This window comes from Calypte anna, chromosome 2 (genome assembly GCF_003957555.1).
Source record: "Calypte anna isolate BGI_N300 chromosome 2, bCalAnn1_v1.p, whole genome shotgun sequence".
Lineage (NCBI taxonomy): Eukaryota > Metazoa > Chordata > Aves > Apodiformes > Trochilidae > Calypte > Calypte anna.
The window spans coordinates 15,650,198-15,672,948 of record NC_044245.1 but is presented as its reverse complement, the minus strand read 5'-3'; the positions used below and the strand labels follow the sequence as shown (position 1 = coordinate 15,672,948).

The window sequence follows — 22,751 nt, the reverse complement described above, 5'->3', positions numbered from 1 at the left end:
TATAAATCACCTAGAAAGTATTTGGGCATCTACATGCCTTGGAGTCGATGATCTGGACTGGCACAATGGTTCAAATATTTCACAAAGTTCAAGTCAAAGAGAAGGCATGGACATGCTTTAATTCTTACTTTGGCCAATCTAAATGCCTCTGGATAGGAACAAATTGTTTGTACCTACTGGTACAAGACCTGTCATCTGTGAGATTTATCTGCAGGGGTGCAGAGAAATCCACATACAAAGGACAGTTTACTTACACATCTCTTTCCAACAGAATTTTCTTCTCACTGATTTAATTTGTTATTCTAGATTAACCTGGAAGTTTCTGCAAAACAAATCCTGTTCCTGGGTCTGTGAGAAACCTTAATTTATACCAGAATTCCTAATGCTTACATGGGAAAGTCTATAAAATGCAATTAAAAATGAGCTTCCTTTGTATTCCACAGCACCAGACTAATCATATTTTAGAATACTACCAGTACTACTATGTCAACACAATTATTAAACAAAGCATAAGTAGAGAAGTATGGTACTGTCATCTTTTACGATTTCTTGAGGGTTTGTCAAAAAGAAGGTATTAGAAATTCACCCCAGTCTGCGAGCTAAGTTATTTTCATATTTTAAATTACAGTTTCTTCTTTGGAACTGCAGAACCATCAGTCACATCAAGTCATATACCAGAGTCCAAATATGGCACATTGCCCCACATTGTACAGGTATATGTAAGGCCACCAAAACTATTTTGATTTCATTGACATGTCTGCCTGTACAGACAGAAGAACTAAACACATTTTCTCCTGAAACTTGCAGGCTCAGGTCTTCTGCAGTATTCATAACCAAGAAAAATTATAGCAATTTAATAAAAAGTGAAGAAAAGCCTACAGTGTGACATGTCAGCTATCAAAGCACACATTGAAATGAGGACAACTTTTAAGCCATGAGAATTTTCTTCGTGAAACCAGATTTTTGCATGTGTCACACTCAACACAGAGATTTTCTTCTTTCTTTTGCGCTACAAGGAATGTGACAAGTAAACCTACTACAGTTAATAGCATTTTAATCTTTATGCATAATAATAAAAAACCTACATTGTAAAGGTTTGGTAATAATAAGTGACAGCTGAATTTGAAGTATATACTTCTTCCTAAAATAGATGCACAGGTAGGTGGAGGTGTTGCAAAAATATAATATACTACATGTCTGAGCCTAGGTAAGCTGGTGAGTCTCAAACATCAGCATCACCTGCACAAAGTTAGGATTGAAATCTCCTCTCCTAAATACCTGTTCATCCTTCTTAGGACAATTTCTCTAAAGAGCTCAGTGAGCAGTAGATAAAAGAAGTATCTAATAAGGTATGACAGAAACTCTGATGGAGCTAAACAGCAGAGATCTAAATTCTAACAAATGAAGTAAAGCATTTACTGCCAGCAGCTATGTCAAGTTAGCCATAGGAAACTGCAGCTCTGCAGCTGGAGAAGGGCAATACTCTGCAAGCCAGAGAAGTGATGGAAATCCTCCAGATTTGATTATTTATGGAGTGATGATGAAAGGACAACTTTCCATGCGCAGAACAGCTTTAAAGTTGAACGGTAAAGCTGAAACAGAGATTCAATGAAAAATCAGAGGGGAACAACAACTTCAGCTACAAACCCAGAAACATAAGTTTTAACAATTTAGAACTATAATTTATGTGCAAAACCAGATGTTAGGTTGTCCAGCTTCAAGGTAAACAGCAAACTGTATTCATAACAACCCTTCTGCTGAACAGCACACACACACTGCTTAGTGCTGCTGTAAATAAGGCTTGCTTAGTACCTCCAAAAGTTACCAAAATGAACACAAATGCAAAACAATTATTTTAAACAAAGGACACATCTGTATTTAATGCAAAGCTATTTTCAAAAATCCCAACCTTTCATAATCTACCATAATCATAATAACCTGAAACTGAAGAATGCTTTCAGGCTCAGAAAAAAGACTTCTAATTTTAAACATTTACGAGGACACTGAAAACATGTTTTTAGGCTTCAAGTTGCTGAAAGCTGAGATTGCTTACCCCTTTGGACTGCACTACAGAAATGGAGAGAGGCACAAAAATACGATGAAAAGGCTACACAAAACAACTCATCTACATCACTGGCTCTGATGCACTACCGTTTTTACCAAATACTTTTTGAAAACATTTTTGAAGGCCAACTCTGCATCATGGGTTGCATGATGCGGCTGAACGAGAGGGACTCTGAGTCAGAGCTGAATTCATTTCAGCTCATTTTAAACTATACCAAGGAATGGGTCTGCTCTAAATAACGAACATGATCATGTTGTTTTAATGGGTTTTTTTCTTTTCCCAGCTCTTAGAACGCATGATCTAATGCTGGGAACTAACTTCCTTTTGATATAAATTAGAACTATGCAAAGGAGAGATTGTTCTCACTTTTCTGTTTCAGAGAAAATACCAAGCTGTTTGATTTTAGAAGTTAAAAGACTAAGAAGGAGGAAAAAATTGCTTCTAAACGCAAATACCTTCACTAAGTTGAATAGTCTCAGCTCAATATAAAACACTGACTTTAAAATTAGTTATTCCTTTCCAAATGTACCATGTTCTCCCTTATCTACAAAGCAAAGGAAAAATAAATGTATTGTATGCATTAAAAGATGGGTGTGACATACCTAAGAGTAAGAACAATTAGTATTTTAAAAGTAGCTCAGATTACAACAGTAAAATATGAAAGCAGAGAAACAACCACAAATATGTATTTATAGCAATAGGTAGTAGGAAGGAAGTTTTAAAAATCCATGGGGATTCTTCCACCTTATCAGGCACCTGTGCAATTCTATGAATATTCTCCTCCTGTCTTTTATTTTTCTTGGCTCCAGTCTTATAGTTCAACTCCAGGATAAAGCACCATACAACAAGAAATCACATTCAAAACTATTACAAAAACTGTCTTTACTCTTTAAAAACAAAATGAATACACAGAATAATGCAATATCTTGTGGAATTCCACTCAGAAAACCCAGCATTTTTAGATGTCTTCTCACACTCTCATCACCGCAATTTTTTACAAAACAGTAAGAAGCCACCCAGGACATTTGAGGAATGACTCCTTCATCCTTGCAACCCATCCGTTAGAGCTTGATCAGGAAGACATGGGTAGACTTCTGTCAAACAGTGAGATACAGTGACTTCTTGTGCCACCTCCATTACTGCTTCCAAAATAATTCAGAGGTACATACAGCTTTAAGTAAAAGCAGTTTGAAAACCAATTTCAAATTAGATGTAATGGTTCAATGATCTTTTCATCAAGACTGAACTCCAGAACCCCATCTCCTTACAGCCTGAACTGACCTGCTCCCCCTTGGAGATGTGCTGCAAAGGTCATTTACTCTGCTTGCTCTGTAGCCAGGGACACAGTGTGCACTGCTCCAGCATCACAGGCTGCCTGGTAAGGTTGTTACTGGCCTCTGATATTGGTAGCCTAAAGTGATGCATGCAATTCCTCTAGCCCAGTCAATCTGGCAACACAAGTGAAAAAAAACTCATTTCTTGTTCCATAGGCTTAGAAGTGAAGGAGCAGTTTCCCTTTAAAGCCACAGACTGGGTTAATTGCTGAGGTACAAAAGCAATATATGAGTGCTAGAGTGCTAATGTGCTGGCAGCAGTAGTGCTGCTGTCACAGGAGGTACAAGGAATATGCCAAAGGTTTGGGGTGAAACATGCAGTCTACTGCAGAATGTCAAAGTTGTAATCACCACAGATTACTATTTTTTAAAATAAGTTTTCTTTTACATAAAAGTCAAGTTCTGAGGCTTTTATTTCCATGGGTGCCAATTAACTCATCTTCAGCCCAAAGAGCTACAGGCAAAAAAATATATACATATATTTCTTGCTTTAAAAATTCAAATTGCTGTACCAGGAAAGAACGTACCACCTAAGAGACCTGCCAATAACAAACCTGTAAGCAATGAAGATAGTCAAAGGCACTGAAATAAAGAATACAAGAATTAAAAGCTCTTAAATTATTTATTACAAAGCACTTGAAGGCTAGCTACATGTATGCACATTCAAATGATTCAGAGAACTGCATGGAGCTATGGATTTACCTTAAAATCTGGAAGCACAGTTGGTACTGAAGCTACACTTTATGTCTGGTTTGTCATCTCATTCCAGATTGAGATTACTTCATATAAACAGATTTATTTCTGTGTGTACAGTATAATTAAACTTGAGAATCTTTTTCCTTGATGTTAACAATTAGTACTGCATATTTGCATGCTGCTGATTGGCTTGCATGTGAGCCTTTGGGATGCTACAGGACAAATACATTTTGTATTTAACAAAATAAGGGTTAGCATAACTTAAAAACCAAAACAAAACAAAAAAACCCCTGTAACAACAAAAAAACAAACCTCTGAAGTGATACATCTGTTGAATTAGTTGAGCAACATAGCAAAGAACCATAAAAAATTTGGTAAGGTAGTTGATGTTTTTCATAGTCTTGTAGAGTCGAGCTTCAACATTCACCAGTATTGGAGAGTTCAGTAATTCCTTGTTTTGATAACGAACTAAAAATTGTCCATAAAGTAGAAGGGTCTTCACAGTTATGATGACTCTGCCAATGGTTACAAAGATCATCTTTTCTTCCAAATAACTGTTTGCATAAAATGCAGTTATAGCCTGCTTTAGACCAAATTTCTATTTTTTTGCTTGGTGTACCAAAACCTACGTTTTGCATCTCCCTGGCTGTGTCACTACTTCCTGGCTGAGTCAGTTCGCTTTTACGTAACATATCAACATTATTTTGATGGTGAAAATATATCTGTCTTTTCAGTTTTGGAAGAGCATAAAGCTCCTCCTCATGGGCACTGCATTTTGCTAAATGTCTTCTCTCGCTGCGCTGTTTCCAGAAGTGGTTTGCATGTTTGATCATTTCCCCCTTAGTTCCTCTATTTCCTTGAAAAGTCCCTTCCTTTACTCTTCCCTGGATCTCTTCACCATGAGAGCACAGTAAGTGGAACTTCATTTCACCAAAAGACTGTGCAATAAAAAGGCATCGACCGCATTTGATCTGTAATTTCACTTCTGGGTTATGGAATAGGTCCTCAAAATTGCACTTATTTCCCCTGTTAAAAGAAAATGAAATATGAACTATTTCAGCATTAGCCATACACAGAATAGAGACAGCAATTTCTGTCCTTCTGAGTTCCAAGAGATGACAGTCATAAAATATTCTTTCAACTAAAACCAGGCACTGCTGCTACGTTATCTTGTTTATTTGGAACAACAAAAAAAGAGAAATAAAAGAAGGCTAAGTAGGAGACAAGTGAGACCAAAGGTTTTTCAACACTGCTAAGTTTAAAAATTGCCTCCAGAATTAGCCTTGATGAAATAATGTCTTAAAAACATTTTAATAAAAGGTTAATAATGATTTAAGTTCTTTATTTAGTGAGGTCAATCCAAATACTTCTGTGACAGAAAAGTGAAAATTAGTCGAGATATATGAGACATATAATACTAAGAGAAACTACCTTGTTTACTCTCATCTAAATTCATGGCAAAACCATGTGTCTCTTCTCCCACTCCAGGATGGCAAGGAGGAAACTTCAAAGTTTCTATTTTTTTCCTGTTTCGTAACATGGTTTAAAAATGTTTAAACACCTAATTTACAAATGGACAGCCCCTCTCATTGATTAAGGAAAACTCTGCAGTGTGAAGGAAGGAGTCACACACAGAGCTAGCACAGTCCTGGTTTAAGCCAATCTAAAGAAGGCCTCCACAGAAGCCTTCTCACAATGTAAATGAAAAGGAAATACTGTGTGTTTATACACATTAAGCATAACACCCAACAAAACAGATAAGCTAAATGATTATTTGTACAAAGGCTGGTAAAGCTGAAGGAAAAGTGCTAGTGTTTCTTCATTAAATACCTTAAAAATTTCTAACTGATGCCCCAGAGAATGGAGCTATGCAAGGTGACGTGGAAAACTGAACAGTAGGGTCACATGAGGCACCAGGTGAAAGCCCTGAGCTTATGAAAATGTTCTTCAATGAATGTAAATACAACAGTGGGAACAAACAGAAAAGCCAACATTTATACTTTGTGAAGAAATTTCACCTCAAAATCATAATGCAGAGATGAAAGAATGTTCTGTCTCCCTTAATATGGAAAATGTTACCTTTTCTACTTTGCTAAGGGATTGCAAGAGCAGTATGACAAATAGACCAGAGAGATCATCTCACACCACTCCAGGGAAGGAAAAGGAGTAACACAGAATTATTAATTGTTTGCACTCATTGCAGTGGGTTCACTTATCTTCTAGGGAAATCCCAAAATAGGTAGAACACAGAAGACCATTCAGATTAACAGAAAAAACATTATTTGTGAGAAGTCACAATCAAAAAAATATTATTTGTGAGAAGTCACAATCAAAATTATCCTGCTAGCAGGATAATACTAGAATATATGCAAAATTACTTTGTATATTCACATATCAATAGAAATTTGTATTCAATAAGTCAGCTAGAACAGACTGGATAGTCTAATGGCTTTAAACCATTAGGTGTCTCACTGCAGAGGAAAAAAAGATAAGGAAAAAGCAACAATTTTCATCATGGTGAGTTTTACAAACCTCCACTGGCAGCCTGAAATCGTATTCATTTGCATTTGCTAATTATAGTTAAACTACTCACCTCTCTGTTGCTTCTTCTGCTTCTTTTATATTTGTGTCTCTCTTCTTTAATGCATCTTGCAGCTGTTGCTTGCTAGTAGAAGGCTCCATGCTGATAACAACCCTGTGCACTTCTCTTAGGTGACCAAAATATACTTTTGCATGGCCAAAAACTTTAGCACAGAACTCACAACACACAAGTTTTTTGGGTTTGCCTTCATTGTGATGAAGCTTCATATGTGTGCTCAGGCTCCCGGAGTGGATGTAGGCTTTGCGGCAGATCCGGCAGCTGTAGGGGCGTTTGTTCGTGTGGGTGTTCATGTGGTCCTGAAGATGGTGTTTAAACTGGAAGATGTGGTTACAAACATGACATTTATGTGATGGCTTAGGTATGGTTGAACCCGCATTGCTACTTAAATCACCTGATTTAGCTGGTGTAGCATCACTATGCTTGTAACCTAAATATTTGTTGGGAAGTGAACTATTTAAAAAAATATCCTGGTCTAAATGGCCAGGAGATGGTGTCCCTACTATTGCTGCAGAAGTCAGTGGTGCAAAAGCCTGCACAACTACCACTGGCTTTGGTCTAATGCTACGGTATTTTTTCACTGCCTCTGCTTTTTTGTCTTCAGGTGGATCAGCTTTCACCCTTTCTCTTCCTTCCCTAAACTTATTAATGATGCATTTCTTTCGCTTGGTCTGGAAAGTTAACAAATCATCTGGGGCTCTCCTTTTCATACTTCTTCTTTTAGAGGCTGCACCATTCAATTTTTTAAGACTGTCGACCTCCGCTTTACTGGATGGAGAGAAAGTATTTTCCTGAGTGGTTTGTTTGGGGACTTGTGAAAATGATACAGCTGATCGCTTATCAGATGCTTTAGCAGGAACATGAAAGGTTTCCACCGAGGCTGGTATCTTTTCACTCTCTGATCTTAGTGAAGGACCAGATGCATCCGTAACACTAGTATTGTGCTTGGATTTACAGAATGCTGAATTTTTTATCCTTGAGTAAGGCAAAATAGGAAGTTTTCCTTTTGGTGCTGATGGAGTCATCTGTATTGTACTGCCAAAAACTGCTGGTGACAGGACAGCAACAGAATTAGCAGAATTTGTGGGTTTTTCCTTTAGTTTCTCAGATATTAGCAATGACTCTCTTGTGGTTTCAGATGCTGTCTTCGTAGAGTGCAGACTTAGTTTCAAGGGATTAATTGTACTTGCTGGCTTGGATAAAGAGTTTTTAACTACAGATGGTACAGAAACATTACCACTAGCTATTTCAGTCTTATTCAATAAAGGAGACGCAGATTCCACACAATTGCTTTTATTTACTAATGTGGCAACTGTAATTTCAGCTGAGTCACGGCCTGCCAGCATCATCTGCTCAGCTGAATCTGAACTATGACGAGTTTCAGAACAGTCTTCAGTTAAGGTAGTCATGGGGCCAGCCCGTGATGAGATTGATGCTTTGGTAGGAATCTTATGTGCAGCCAGAAAAGGCATCTGTGCTGGTTTTTTGTCACTCAATAATTTATTTCTTACAGACTGATACCTAGGAATAGGCAGCTTTAGGTTTTCAGAGGGAGAGACATTTGAGTGCTGGACTGGCTGCGTTAGGGCAGGGGCAACGTATGGCAAGGCCAACAGAGAAAAAGTCCCCTCATGACCAGCCAGCTGCATGACAGCATAGTTTTGAGTTGGTACCACCAGCTGTTTAGAACCTGCAGCTGAAGTTGGTGTATTTTGCTCAGGCAAAGATGACTGAAGACAAGAAACCACTCCAGAAGTTAACGTTTTTGGTACCATTTTTGGAGCAATGGTCCTAAACTGACTTTTCTTCTGAAAACCTTGTATTACATCCGAAGAGCATCTGTGTTTATCTGTAATAATATAAAAAAGATATAACATACAGTATTTCCTTTAAAAAAATCACTATATCAAAAATAAAACTCCATACAAATGGATACTATTACACACAAAGTTATTAAAAATATTTAGGTGTTTAAATGATGACTAAATTAAGTTTAGAACTGCAGATGCTTCATGGGCAAAACCAACATACGGCCTGGAACAATACGCTTGAATATAGATGTGTAAAAAACCCAAAAACCCCTCTTAATCTAAACTTAAATGGATACTTTATTCCAGGTTAGAAACTAAGTGGCATTTCAGAACAAATGCAATTATAAGACACTTCTGCTCTGGAAAAGCTGCACCAGCATACTGGCAATATTCAGCTAGAAGAACAAGCAGGGACAGGACTTAAATTCTATGATGCAGAACTATTCTGATCAGCTGCTCTGATCATCCCTCTCAACCAGAGGCATGCTGTCTGTCAGAGTTTCTTTAATACTTAGAATTTGTGGTGTTTATCAGACACAGACCAAAGCTTATCTGATGAAGCCTTTAAAGATTATTGCTATAAAACATGCAAATAATGTGCAATAAAATCAGATGTGAGACAAGAGATACCATTGTTAAATAATCACACACATTGCTTACACGCCTTCAATGTACAACAGGACTTCTGTAATAAGTTATTCAAATATCTTCTAGAAAGATGCAATTTATCATGTTTGTATCACAATTCCTTTCTGTTTCTACTTCTGTTGCTAAATGCCACAACCATTATTAGCAAAGAAGAATATGAAGATAAGTAAAACAAATAAAAGGGAAAAAGGTAAAATGTATAAGATACGAAGCACATTGAGCAGCAGAGATATGTGCTGATCTCTCAGACACTCTATAAAACAGTTTTATGATATAATTAATTGTGCCACTACCATGTCACGTAACAGCCTCATTATCCACTCTAAAATTCAACCACTGCAACTTTCAGTTCCCAAACACTGGGACAGGTTTTCTGAAGAAAAATTTTTCCCAACAATTTCAGTCAGTGAAAATTCAACTACAAAGATCCTAAGAAGAAAGATAATTTGGGAGGGCAACAATGTAAGAAAAATTAATTTTAGAGAGGAATTTAGAGAGGAATTCCATTTGAATACAATCACAGATTTATTGAGGCTGGAAAAGACCTCTGAGATCATCAAGTCCAGCCTATGACCTAACACTACCACATCAGCTAGATCATGGCACTAAGTGCCACATTCAGCCTTTCCTTAAACACCTCCAGGGGTGGCAGCTCCACCACTTCCCTGGGCAGTCCATTCCAATGCCTGATCACCCTCTCCATGAGGAAGTGCTTTCTGACATCCAAACTAAACCTCCCCTGGTGTAGCCACACTTACTGTTCCAATATGTTATGTAAATATGTAATTTTTACAACATGTAACAAAAAATGCTGGGATCTCAAAATATTGCAGTAAGGTAATTCCATAGGGAAGGCCCAATTCCTTATAATTTTAAAGCCTTGTATTACAAACCCATTTATAAATGTTTATGGACTTAAAGAGGCAACTGTGAATTACTACCCAAACTGGAATCACTAGTAAGTTTATTTTAATCCTGGATATTCTTTTTAAGACATTACAAACTTTGCAACATGCACTGTAAGTTTCAGAGCTATCTTATTTCATGACCAGAACTCATGGACAGATATATGTGCATTCTCATGGCATGCACATGTGCAGCAATTCTACTGCCTTCAGGACATCTTAGATCCACTCAGCAATCACATCCAAACTCTACAGTTCATACACAGTAAGTCTGATGCTTATCAAAACTATCACCTACATCAGGTTGCTAGAGCAACTATGCAGGGAATAAAAGTTTGATCCTTTTATTACCATCTAGAGCACCAAACACCTAGCATATTATTATGCACCTTCATGATCCCCCCAATTAAGTTAAATTACTGGGCACTAGCATAACCTTCTTTCTGCTTCATGTCTGTAGAGATGTCCAGAATTTCTAGGTATTCTGTGCAGAGTGGAATACCATACATCTGGAAGTTATGCTCCAAAGTAAAGATTACTATACACAGGGATAAGTTCAGGCCTACAAGTTTGTGCATCCTGGAAAAAACAGAAAAATGGTAAGTTTAAAATTCTGTTTCCCCACAGCCCTTTTTATTCTCCAGAAGTCAGGGACATGTACTACTTCCGACTAAGAACTTTCATTTTTAACAATCTGCAATCACTAAATATACAGAAAACCTTAGCTTTGCAACTACTGAGACTGCTAATAATACTCAGAGTATTTTTTGTTTCTTTCAGGGTATATTCTTGTTTCTGCTCTTTATTAAACACTTTAAAAGAGCTTCTGAGAAGTACAATAAAATTATGTAAAATAATGTAATCATTAACCAAACTCTGAACTTCAATGCTAGTTACAGGTCAAACTGTACATCTTAAATATAGTAGATCACAGAACAAGTTTATTTTTCTTTTATGAGACAGAGTCTGCTCTTATTTTCCAGATCATGCTTGCCATATGCTGATATTAAAGACTTTTTCTGAATCAGCAGTTTTTCATCTTGCCACAATATTTAACACACAGCAGTTTCCATTCTCCATGTCTGTCTTGCACCTCTGCCTTTTTATTTTGAGGCTTCATTCATTGGTTTGAATGAACTTCTCAGGAAAGCAGACTGCTGCCTGTGCTACTTTACACTCCAGGTTACATGGCACTCGCTCTCCAACCAATGATAGCAAATATGTGAGTTAAGGAAAGGATGGAAGCTTTGCTTTGAACATACCAGCTCTACAGAAGTGCAACAATGGCAGCCAAGCCACCATAAAAGAACTGTGTATTGGAGCTTAGGAGGAAGCATTTGTAGAAATAGTACACTACACTACCTTTAAAAATAAGTGTAAGCTTCTCATACATTGACTTGTCTATTGCAAATTTAGGAAGTAAAATCACTTTTATTTAAATAAAGTCTTGCTACATACTTCCTCCATGCAAGAAAGCACCATCCTAGAAGCCAAGACCTTCCTGAATATCAACCACAAAATCACCTTTGAAATAACATGTTTAGATCAACATTCTTCTTATGCAGCTAATACAGTGCTAAGCATTGACACACCTGTTTGAGAAGGGACTTTTACACACATGCTCTTTACCAGATAATGTAATTTTATTGTAAATACATCATCCAGTCACCCCATATTTGGCATCAGCCTTCAGTACAACCATGGGGATTTTTGGTCAACTTTATATCAGACAGTTTAGTGCAGAAATCTTCATTACAGTGCCTCTGGTAAGCAAAGGATACTGAGCTCTATATTTCCCTCACATCCAATGGAACTGCTGTAGTTAAGCTCCTTAGCCAGTGTCTAAACATAGATTTGGGGTAGATGCAGTCTGGCTATCCTTCAGACTGCTAGGATTTTGCTTGTGGACAGGGAAAGCTAATTGGAAGAACTGGTGGAAAACTATTTGATCAGGAAAAAGCAATCAGCCAATTTGCACACCAAAGGTCCTACTGACCCCACCCACGGTTACCATCAATCTTCAGTGACCAGAATTATTTTTCCTGTTTATGCTTGGCAAAAAGTTTCAATAATTTCCTTTGCACACAGTGATTGCTACAGTAATTCATGGATTCAGCACCCTGACACTGAAATGCTTGAATATGTTCTGGCACTCCCTATACCAGAGGGCCACTTGGAAACTTACAATGCATCTATCAGGGACCTTCCACTTGCAGTCCACACCACCTTCCAGATTATTCTTGTCTCTGTTTCAAAGGACTCATTTCAAGTTGTCAGTTGTGACCTGAGGAAAAACCTTCATTCCTATACAAACCCAAGCCTTGCATCTAGGAAAGGGACCTTTCAGTTAAGGAAGGCTCTGCAATGGCATTTTTGAGGATGGCCCTTCATTTTAGACAATATTCTTTCTACAACTTAGTCTACAGGTTCTTCACTGAAAGGCAACAGGTTTTATACATTCTCTACAATTTTCATTAAGAATAAACCTAACAAAAACATCAGACTTAGTATCTGAATGACATGAACCTCATTTTGAACTCAGTCTTTCAAACAGGCATGCAGCTGGGGCAAAAGGTAGACAGTTATAGACAATTAAGCACAAACGCAATGCAATCCATTTACTTTAAAAGTCTCTGTTAAAAGATTAATGGTTACCATGGTACTACCTACAAGTATCAAATCAGAAAAAGAAAAAAAAATCATCAATGATGCATCAGTCTCTGATATAGCCATGCTGGGAAGAGTCCTTTGGTGGAATGACAGTCTTCCACAGGCCTGCTGTTGATTCATAGTTCCCTTTTTCAGTCATTCAAGTCTAGTCTACTCCAGACATTGCAGAAAGCACCAGAAGAAATTTCATTTTCCCCACTAATCTGGCCTATTTTGAACATTAAAATAAACCACCAAAGTGCCAGAAACCACTATGTAATAGCGTTGATTTTTTAAATGATCCTTGTAGACCACTTCACTCATGCAAATATGTATTTAAGAGAAAAGCAGAATACAGATGAAAAAGATAAATTAACTATTTTATTAAATGCATGTTTACAGTGCAGAATCTTTTGCTGACTTTGCCAGGAAGAGTATCCATTCTGCAGGAAAGAAAAAAATGCTATCTAAAAAAAACCCTATCTAATAGACAATACTAGCTTTATTTCTGTCAATTATAGCTAATCATTCATTTTGCCAAATCTCCATACACACTAAATACCTGTGGATACTGTCTTTCCAGCACAAGTTTCTTGGTTTCGCTGACCCAGCATACTCTGTTCTCTGCAGGATTAGCATGCAAAAAAACACCACCTGCAAAAGTGCTTCAGTCAGTTATAAATAGATCCCAGGACAAAAAGTCACAATCAACCCCCCAGACCAACAAAAACTAGAAAAAGACAATATAAAATGATAATGTAAAAGACTAACTTCTAGTTGGTGCATTAAGAAAGCTACTGCTTCTTGCTCTTTGCCACTTTTCTCCTCAAAAAAATATTTTAAAAACTAATATATTGCACACCAAATGCAAGGTAATAGCTTAATAATTGAGTAAAGCTGGTTAATGTGGTAAACAGATGGGATGCTTTAGCTTCAGTGTCATGGCAGACAGTCAACAGCAGCAGAACAAAAAGCTCAGAAAAATGAAGGTTCAGTTCTCTACTGATTTACACTTTCTGTAATCCCCTGTAAATCAATGGAACTGCAAATATTCAGAAGATAAAATCTGGCTTTCTGTGCTCAAAACAAAGCCACACATCTATATGAAGTAAGGTTGGCAATAACACCTACAAATCAGGCGTGACCAATGCTATCCATTATAACAATTAATTTGCAGCTATTTCTATCTTTGCCTAATAGTAACTATTTGGGTAGAATTTTCTGTTCTGGGTATTTGTCTCATCATTTTCTCAAACAGATTTCAACAGAAAATGCCATCCACAGGTAAGTCTGCATTTAAAAAAAAAAAAAAAAACCAACCTAATCTAGTTACACCTCTGTGCAATAGACAAATACCTTGACACAGCAATGTCTCCTGCTGCCCAAATTTGGCCAAGTGGTAAGGCCTTGGCATGAGCTCAAGAGACACTTTTAAGCATCTAATTTTTCCAATGATTACATTCCATTGAGTGTGCTCCTGCTTTAGGCTGGGCTGGATTTTTCCTAGAACTACAGCTTCAGGTCCAGACAACTAAATTGGAACAAGGAGAGGGCCTCTCCGTATCTCTTTAATAGCTGAGCTGACAGTATGGAAGAGAAACTATGATACATATATATATATATATATATGTATATAGGGCAAGTAGGAAAAAGGCAAGAAAACTAGAAATGAGATTTGGAAAATATCTAGGCCAAAGAGTCAGGATGGGATATGGGAATTAAACACAGACTTCAGATGGGTAACAACATTACTATTACACATGATATGGAAGGAAGCATTTAAGCCACAGGGAATAACCCATAACTTGCATTTCTTACCTTTTTAGTGCTTATTTTTAAAGAGTAATAAACTATGTCTGCAAAGGAGCCTCTTTGCGCAATTTAAAATAGACTTGAAAAATAAAATATATAATGAAAAATTCTAATGCAAGATTGGAAAATCACAGTACATCATTCACACAAACAGTAAGATATAGAATGTACAAATATGCTCAGAAAATATCCTCTGGTACACCACAGGAGGAACAAGACCAAATTTTCTACTAAAGTTCCGAAAGGGAATAGTACACCTCTTTAGAGATATTCATAATTAATTCTTATATAAGCATCAATGTGATTTCCTAGTTGTGCACTAAGCATTTTATCGTTCAGAAAGGACTTTGCTTTAAAGTCTTTAGGTACTAAAGACAAGAGGTGTAAGACAAGGCATAACCATTTTAAACTAAGAGAGCCAACCCACATCTGGGGTAGATTCAGGCTAGATAAAACGAAAACAACTTTTATCATGAGGGTACTGAAACACTACCTCAAGTTGTCCAGAGAGGTGGTAGATGCCCCATCCTTGGAAACATTTAAGGTCAGGTTGGACAAGGTTCTGAGGAATCTGATCTAGTTGGTGATAACCACAATCACTGCAGAGGGGTTGGACTAGATGACCTTTAAGGTGTCTTCCAACCCAAACCATTCTATGATTCTGTTTAAGGTTTCTTTCTGCAATTAAGGCTTTTTTTCTGCCAATACAATTTCACTAATATCTTGGCTCCTGTATCTCTGTTCTCAGAGAAAAGCACAACATAAAAAAATGCCCATACAAAAGCAGGTCTGTTAAACACATCCAGAAATCAATGGATCTAGATACTATACTATCTGCATTAGCAACAAGATTAATCTCAGACATAATTTTGGATTTCTCATAGATTTAGATTTCCCACAAGTAAGGTTAAAAAATACGTATGAAAACCTGTTTTGGTAAGGAATAACAAGTGGACAACAGATTTGATGTAAACTTTTTGAGTTGCAACATCGAATGTATGAGTGCCATGTAGGTTAATCAATATTCAAAAGCAACTCCTTACATAAAATATGGGCAATGAGAGACTTGAACACAACCTCCTATTAAAAAAGCCATTTCTGTGCTATTATATAAAGGAAGAAAGTCTTGGAAGTCAGAATATATATATATATATGTATAAAAGAGATTTTTATACAATCTTATCCAATGATACCAGAATATATTTATTAGCAGATCCATATGTTCTCTTAACACTCCTCATGTAATGTTCGTGAACTTTAAAAGCTTTCCTTTTTTTTTTTTTTGGAAGGCAGTCTTTCAAGTTATAAGCTACTCTACTCATTTCGTATTAAGGTTTACCTAATTAATAGGTATTAAGCAGATAAAAATATTTTGATGTCAAGAAATGAAAACAGACATAAAGAGAGCTAGACATAAAGCACCTGTAATTATTAATAACTTTTCCCACTTTTAGAGATGAAGAAATCACACACAGATTATTCTCATTGTGACAAGAAAAGGACTTAAGAGTAAGGTTTATGCAGATAAATCTAGAGGCTCAAAATGGTGCCTGACCTCTGCAACCACAAAAATAACTATTAAGGATGAAAACTGGTTATTTTTTGCTTTAGCATGGACCTTGTGTCTGAGAGACTGCTAGATTTATCATCAGAGACAGTGTTTCTGCTTCTACATGGCTCTACTAGCTTCAGCAACCAACCACACTTCACGGGCATTATCTAGAAACCATGCTGCTTTGACAGGACTTAGTTGCAGAGAATGGAAAATATTTTAGTATACTGCAAATCCATTTTTGTCAGTTTTGCTCAGTCATTCTGATTCACAGAGGACACAGTCTCTGGATATTTGCAAAGTAAGGCTTCAGTGCCACAGCCACTTGGGGGAACTCATTGTTCAGAAAATAGCGGAAGGGAGGTGATGGAACCACTGGTCATAAACTTGTAATTCATAAAGTACTTTAGAAGGTGGGGATAAACAGCACAGTCAAAAAAAAAAAAAAGATAATAACTGGATTTAAAAAAATTATTTTCTAGGGAAACTTCCAGTTGAAATTTTTTTTAGAGAGCTTTAAGGAGGATCTGGGCCTAAACAGCAATTTATTTGCTATAAAGTCAATGATTACATGAAGTCCTTTTTTAAATGATTATCATGATCACATCAACCTAATGGCTAATCTAATTGATAATTAATAGACTTTTTTTCCCTAAAGTGCAGGTCTGCTATAAAAACAAATGCAGAATTCTTCATAAACTATGCAGCACAAAAAAGGTCAAGTAGAACCATATAATGTCTGAATAATGAAATATTTTCTGACTAGACTCTTGCTCCCCTTTCAAATAAGCTGAGAACAGAATCTGCCTTTGTCTTACTATGAGAGTTCAAGCCTCCTCCCTTTCCTTCATGGGACAGAAAACACGTACATCTGATTGCAGTAAGGGAATCAAGCCTCTTACTTCTAAAAATTTTTTTTTGCAAATACTGATGTTCAAATAGAGACCACAACAGAAGAGAAAAAAAAAAAAAGGTATTTCTTTTATAGACTACCACTTTTTTTGAAGTTCAAAGCACTTTTTTCTCTGAAGAGAAAACAACTAATTCACCACTTTGGCTCAACAGAGCAAATACATTTTACTTGAACATGTGTATGGTGACTCCCATAGTACAAACCTCAGGAAGTGCTTCCTCATCAAAGATGAACAGAGGATTACAAGACTGTCAGAATTGGCCTGGCCTATTTTGAGTACTGCAGTATGAACTATACACAGGGTTTATCATTCTCCAATGGGCCAGAACACATGGTTAAACTTAGATGGCAGTTGGACAGTTTTTCTGAGGGATTTTGTAAATAACTCATTTCTTTTTAAAATTGCCTAAGTGCTCTAACTTTTGACAGGGGAATCTCTGTCCAGGGGTTTTGTGTGCTCTAGTTGTCCCTCCTTTTCTTTTGTCATAACCCAAATTTCTCAGAAAGACTCTACCACTCTGGATGAGATATGCAAAACATAGTCACCTGTAGCCAATTCCACTAAGGATTAAAACAAAAATAAAGATTAGAGGAGCTCCACAGTACTTGCAAATAGATTCTTTTTTTCAAAGACAGATCCATCCCAAAATACCAGAGGAAAAGTAAAAAACAACTGAGAAAGATTATGGTCCTTGCTAGGAAGACACTGGTTTTCAGAACACATAAAATTATCACTTGCTGCTGAACCTGAACATAGCTGGGCCATTCTGGCAGTGGAATGAAGCAGAAAACAGTTTAAATTAGAGTATCTGAATGTCTGGCCTCCTCCTGTGTATAATTACAATTATTTGCAATGCTTATTGACATTGCTGAGCTTGCCCGTGATAACCCCTGTGTTTAAAGGCAGCAACGGTTCTCAAAAGGTCCTGGGCGTGCTGTAAAGGAACCGATAAGTGATACCTGCAACCCCCTGCGACGGCTGCCAGCACACGAGGGGATGCAGGCGGAGGATGAGCCCCTCAGCTCTCCGTGTGCTGCGGTGCCGGTCCAGCCCCGCTCGCCCCGCCGGGCCCCTGGGGTGGGCGGGCAGACCGAGGAGCCCCCAGCAGGGGGAGTCGGGCGCCCATCACCGCTGCCTCCGGCCACCCCGGGACACTTTCTGCTCCTTCCGTGCCAGTCCAGGTTAGACCCTGCCACGCACGTTTCCAGACAAAAATCAGGTTAAGCCACCTGGTGATGCTTTAACGCGGCGCCTATTGCGGAAGCCCCAGATGCCGCCTGCACCACACAACCCCCAGCAGCTCCTGCACCGCGATTCCAGCACAGCCCCACGAGTCAGCCCTGTGCTCTGTGTGAGCTTCTGAACACCTGGAAGCAAAGTAGTTGGGCTTTTCTGCTTAAAGTAATCACTTCTGTTAAACTCCTCAGTATCCTGCAACTGCAGGACAACTTTTTCTGCAATAATTACTTTTTCTTTTTTAAATAATCCATTACTGATTTTATGTGAATCGCATTAAAATCCCAAATAACAGGTCCACGTTACTAAAACCAACAGTATTTAAAACAGATGTTCTTTTGGTAGACATCTGAAAATGAAGCCCTGTTACCAGCATATTTTCCCATCCCAAGCAATACCCTGAAATCTTTGTCAAACTTTCTTGCTTTCATCATTGCTCAGCCCATCACACAAACCATCTGCATAAATAAAGATGCAAGCATCTGCTGTATGGCAAATGGTCTCAGGGGCAGATGTTTCTATCCTTGCATTCATGTCACTGGCTTGGGTACATTATTTGAACAGATGTACACAATCTGAAAGTGCTGTGTCCCACAGTGAAATGTCTCCAACTGCTTTCTATCAAAGTACATAAATGCTATTTGCACCTGCATTTATGTTAATGATATAAAGGCAGCAGGGGTTCCAGCAAAGTGAGAGTTGATGCTAAGAAACACATTTACATAGCTAATTGAAGTTTGAGATCTCCAAGCACCAGATGACCATACTAACACAGATAAAAAATGTACCAAACTCTACAATGACTTCTTAACAAATTGTATGATTTTCTAAAAAATAAAATAAACATAGCCTAAGAGCAAAACTATGATTTCAACTTGTGATATACTTTTCTGATGTGCATTTTAAAAAGACAAACATTTATTAAACAAATTCCTAGATAAACCGGGACAGACTTGCATTTTGCACAATAATTGCGTAAGACACACAATTCTTTCATGTTAGAGTAATTTAATAATAACATTTTTTGAATCTGGCAACGCCAAAGGTATTTCAGTTCTCTAAGGCACACTGGTATTTTATGTGATCATGAAGCCCTTGCTCAACAGCAAATATGAGTGTGAATGACAGAATGACTCTTCAATTATGATTTCATAATTCCTAGGAAAAAAATAAATCCTGGAAGTTAAATATTTATAATTTTTCAGAAAAATGCATATGTTTGAACATGGAGTTAAAATTGCTTGTTACATAAATGATAACCATCTTTCTTATAAAATATTTCAAATTGAGAAAAATATAATTGTTCTGGGTTGCAAGTTGCAGAACTCCTGTTATTACTTCACAAATGGTAGCTGTGAAAGGCTTTTACTTTCACTTGAAGAACTTGCACTAACCATTACTTCCATCCTCAAGTAGCTCTTTCAAAGTATAGAAAGACTGAGAAAAATGCTATACTAACTGTAACTGATGGATAGGTCCTATTTCCAATACCATTTATTTTCAGATATTTTCTGTTTAAGAAATGTACTAACAATATAGTTGTACATAAATCATCACAAATTGGTAACAGCCTCAATACTTTCAAAGTGTTGTAGCACATCTAAGAAACAAAAGTGATGTTTGATATGAGGACAAGAAAGAGTGACAGTAAAAGAAAAATATGCTGAAAGTAGTACATTTGTAGAATTATCATGGCTTCACACTTCTATAGCCCTTGATATGGTTTTATTTCTAACATGAAACCTCACTTCCAAAAGTTTACAAAATGGCTCTTATGATTCACTCTGGGTGCAAGCTGATAATACAATACTGACTGGAATGGATTTTTGTTTAGGAAAAAAAGCCTTCCAAAAAATCTTACTTAACAGTTTCAAATTTGCAAACAGCTTCACAGTCTAAGTTCTCCTCCCGTTATTCAGAAATGGCTTAACATAAGGGTAACACATTCAGTTTGACTACAACAGTAGTCAAATTCTTATTTTTAATGGTAAAAATAAACTAAGGCTTTTAAGTATTAGGATGAAGTATTCCAGTCATAAGCATACAGATGTAGGGCACACCGCAGGGTGGATGTCTTTACACAACATAAGTACCATCTCCCTTGGAAGAACAGGCCCATTAGACAAAGAACTCATCGATTTGTGTGACATCCTCCTGGAACACCTTCCTCAGAATTCTTACAGAATCATGAAAACACTGTCTTCAAAAAACAGGTAAAATATAAACTTATGTGACAGTTAAAGCTCAGGGTTTCAAGTTAAGTAGTATATAGTGCTTTCCTTAATTAAAATAACTACTAACAATGAAAAGTTAACTGACAACCTGCAAGGTTCTGAAACGTCCATTAGAGCTTATGTCACATCCATCAAACATTCACCCACATTTAAGAAGTATAATTAAAAATGACATTCAAGTTAGAAATCATATTTAAATATTAGCACTGTGACACAGATCAAAAGGAAAAGGAAATTAAAGTTATGGCTGCACATTTAGAGGCTTGGGAATACACATTTGCAGTATAAATATCCTTACTAATAACAAGGGTAAAAATTCACTACCCCTGCTGAAAACTGTATCAGTAAATGACGACTCTGAAGACACAAAATATAGAAGAAATATAGTTAAACACAAAAACTATTAGTAGGATAGAAATCTTAGAAAAGGGACCTACAATTTAAAGATCTAAGATTATATTTAGAAAATATTTATCTTCTTGTTTATGCTAGTCTTGTACCATAACTTGCACATAGATTTGACCCCCAATTATATGGGGGTAAAACATGACAATGATTTTCAAATAGATGAGATTTTTTAAAATGTAATAAGCCCTGAACACTTGTTTTCCTGAATCAAACAAGAAGCAGATTTATACATTTCAACTGTCAACTACAGATGGTAAGAGTAATCAGAAATGTCCTATAGAAGAACATAATTTTAGCTATTGCAATTGTTTAAAGTGATAAATGCTGCAGTATAACGGCTTGTTTAAAAGAAACAAAGCAAATCAAAACATACCAGGATAGAATATAGCAGATATGAGCTATACAGTGATTAATGATATTTCTTCCACATTTTGAATCATAAGCATTTAATTTCTCAAAAGAAGTATAGAAAGTATACTATACCTGCAGAAAAAGTTAAAGGATTCTGCATTATGCCCTTTAATAGTTAAAACAACGTGCCTAGAAAGAAGAAATACAGATGCTTAGAAGTTCTGATAATTTTTCAGAAACTACAAAAAAAAAAAAAAAAAAAAAAAAAGTAGGACAGTGGCAATAGTTTTCCAAAATTAAATTCCAGAATGGATCCCAGTGTGTTCATCCCTCACACAAAACACCAACAGAGTTTTAACCCAAGGGTTTCTCTGGATCACACATACCCTTACATCCACTCTCCATCTTTCAACACTGGGTACAACTAACTTAACCTTTCTGTAACTGATAATCTCAATTAAAGGCAGAAAAAAAGACATGTCCTGAATTCCAATGTAACAATGCATTCTAAACAATCACAGACAATGTAGCTTTAAGCAGTCACTTTCCATCAAACATCTGACTGCATGGATCCCATATAACTGACTGACAAGCAGAGTCCTCCACAGATGCTACAATGAAGGTATGAGTTTCATTTGCAAAGCAGTAACACAGCCACCTCTCCTGAACTCCACGTTGGTACTTATCACAAATCTGATGCATGGTGTTTGACATAAAATAGCATGACATCAAGTGGCCAACTCAATAACTTGGGCTGGCTGTTTCTTTCCAGTGTAGTCCAGGTTTGTTGTTCATGCTTTGGGAAGTGTGATTCAACAGCCAAGTTATCAAGACATAACATAATGACAATATGTTATTATCCACTTGGAATGTTCTAGCCTTTGGAATGCTTGAGTAACAGCTTGGTTCAGCTGAACACTGCTAACACGTTCGAAGTCACACAGAGTATAAAACCCATGTTCTCCTGCTGCAACTGAAGGCTTTGGGAAGGTAACAGACAAGTCCATTGACAGACACAGATGGAACTCCAACTACTTGGGGGTTTACTTGGATCTAGACTTTCATACCAGTGCATATCTCTATTTCCCATGAGCAGAGCCAGATGTGCAGATGTGAAGTTTGCTTATTTTCCTGGCCAATTTAACAGCCAGTAGACTCTTACATAAAGACCATTCCAGACGTGCACTCAAGAGCCCTCTTCAGAGCACATGTACCCGAAGATTATTTTTGGATACATACAAAAATAGTTAGGACAAATTGTGATGTAATTACCAAAGACAAAAATAAGTCTGCAATATATTTCTTTACTATCATGCAACTGACTCCCAAAACCCAGTGGTGAGACTCCAGAAGGAGATGGTTCTGTGGGCAACCCAGTTCCATTTCCAGGAAGTTCAAATCCTAAAGCATAAAAGACAACTGAGCATGCCTGGTGAGGAGACCCCTCAGACAGCAAACAGGTGAGGTTCTTTGGTCCCTTTATTTTCTGTGCTGAGCCATATTTAGTAACAAGCTTGTGTGGGCCAACCAGCCCTCC

The 22,751-nt window shown here is 37.1% G+C and overlaps 1 protein-coding gene across 2 annotated transcripts; it reads right to left on the bottom strand.

The window, feature by feature from the left end:
- Window positions 1-4,002: 4,002 nt before the first annotated feature.
- ZNF438 (zinc finger protein 438) lies at window positions 4,003-21,403 on the bottom strand. Of its 2 annotated transcripts, none has more exons than XM_030446292.1 (3): window positions 21,347-21,403; window positions 6,689-8,543; window positions 4,003-5,121 (listed from the first exon to the last, which is right to left on the bottom strand). In XM_030446292.1, the coding sequence occupies exons 1-3, from the start codon at window positions 21,372-21,374 to the stop codon at window positions 4,512-4,514; spliced, it is 2,493 nt and encodes an 830-aa protein (XP_030302152.1). In that variant the 5' UTR covers window positions 21,375-21,403; the 3' UTR covers window positions 4,003-4,511. The 2 variants fall into 2 exon arrangements, with proteins under 2 accessions (XP_030302152.1, XP_030302151.1); XM_030446291.1 differs by lacking the exon at window positions 21,347-21,403 and adding an exon at window positions 13,270-13,351.
- Window positions 21,404-22,751: the final 1,348 nt, after the last annotated feature.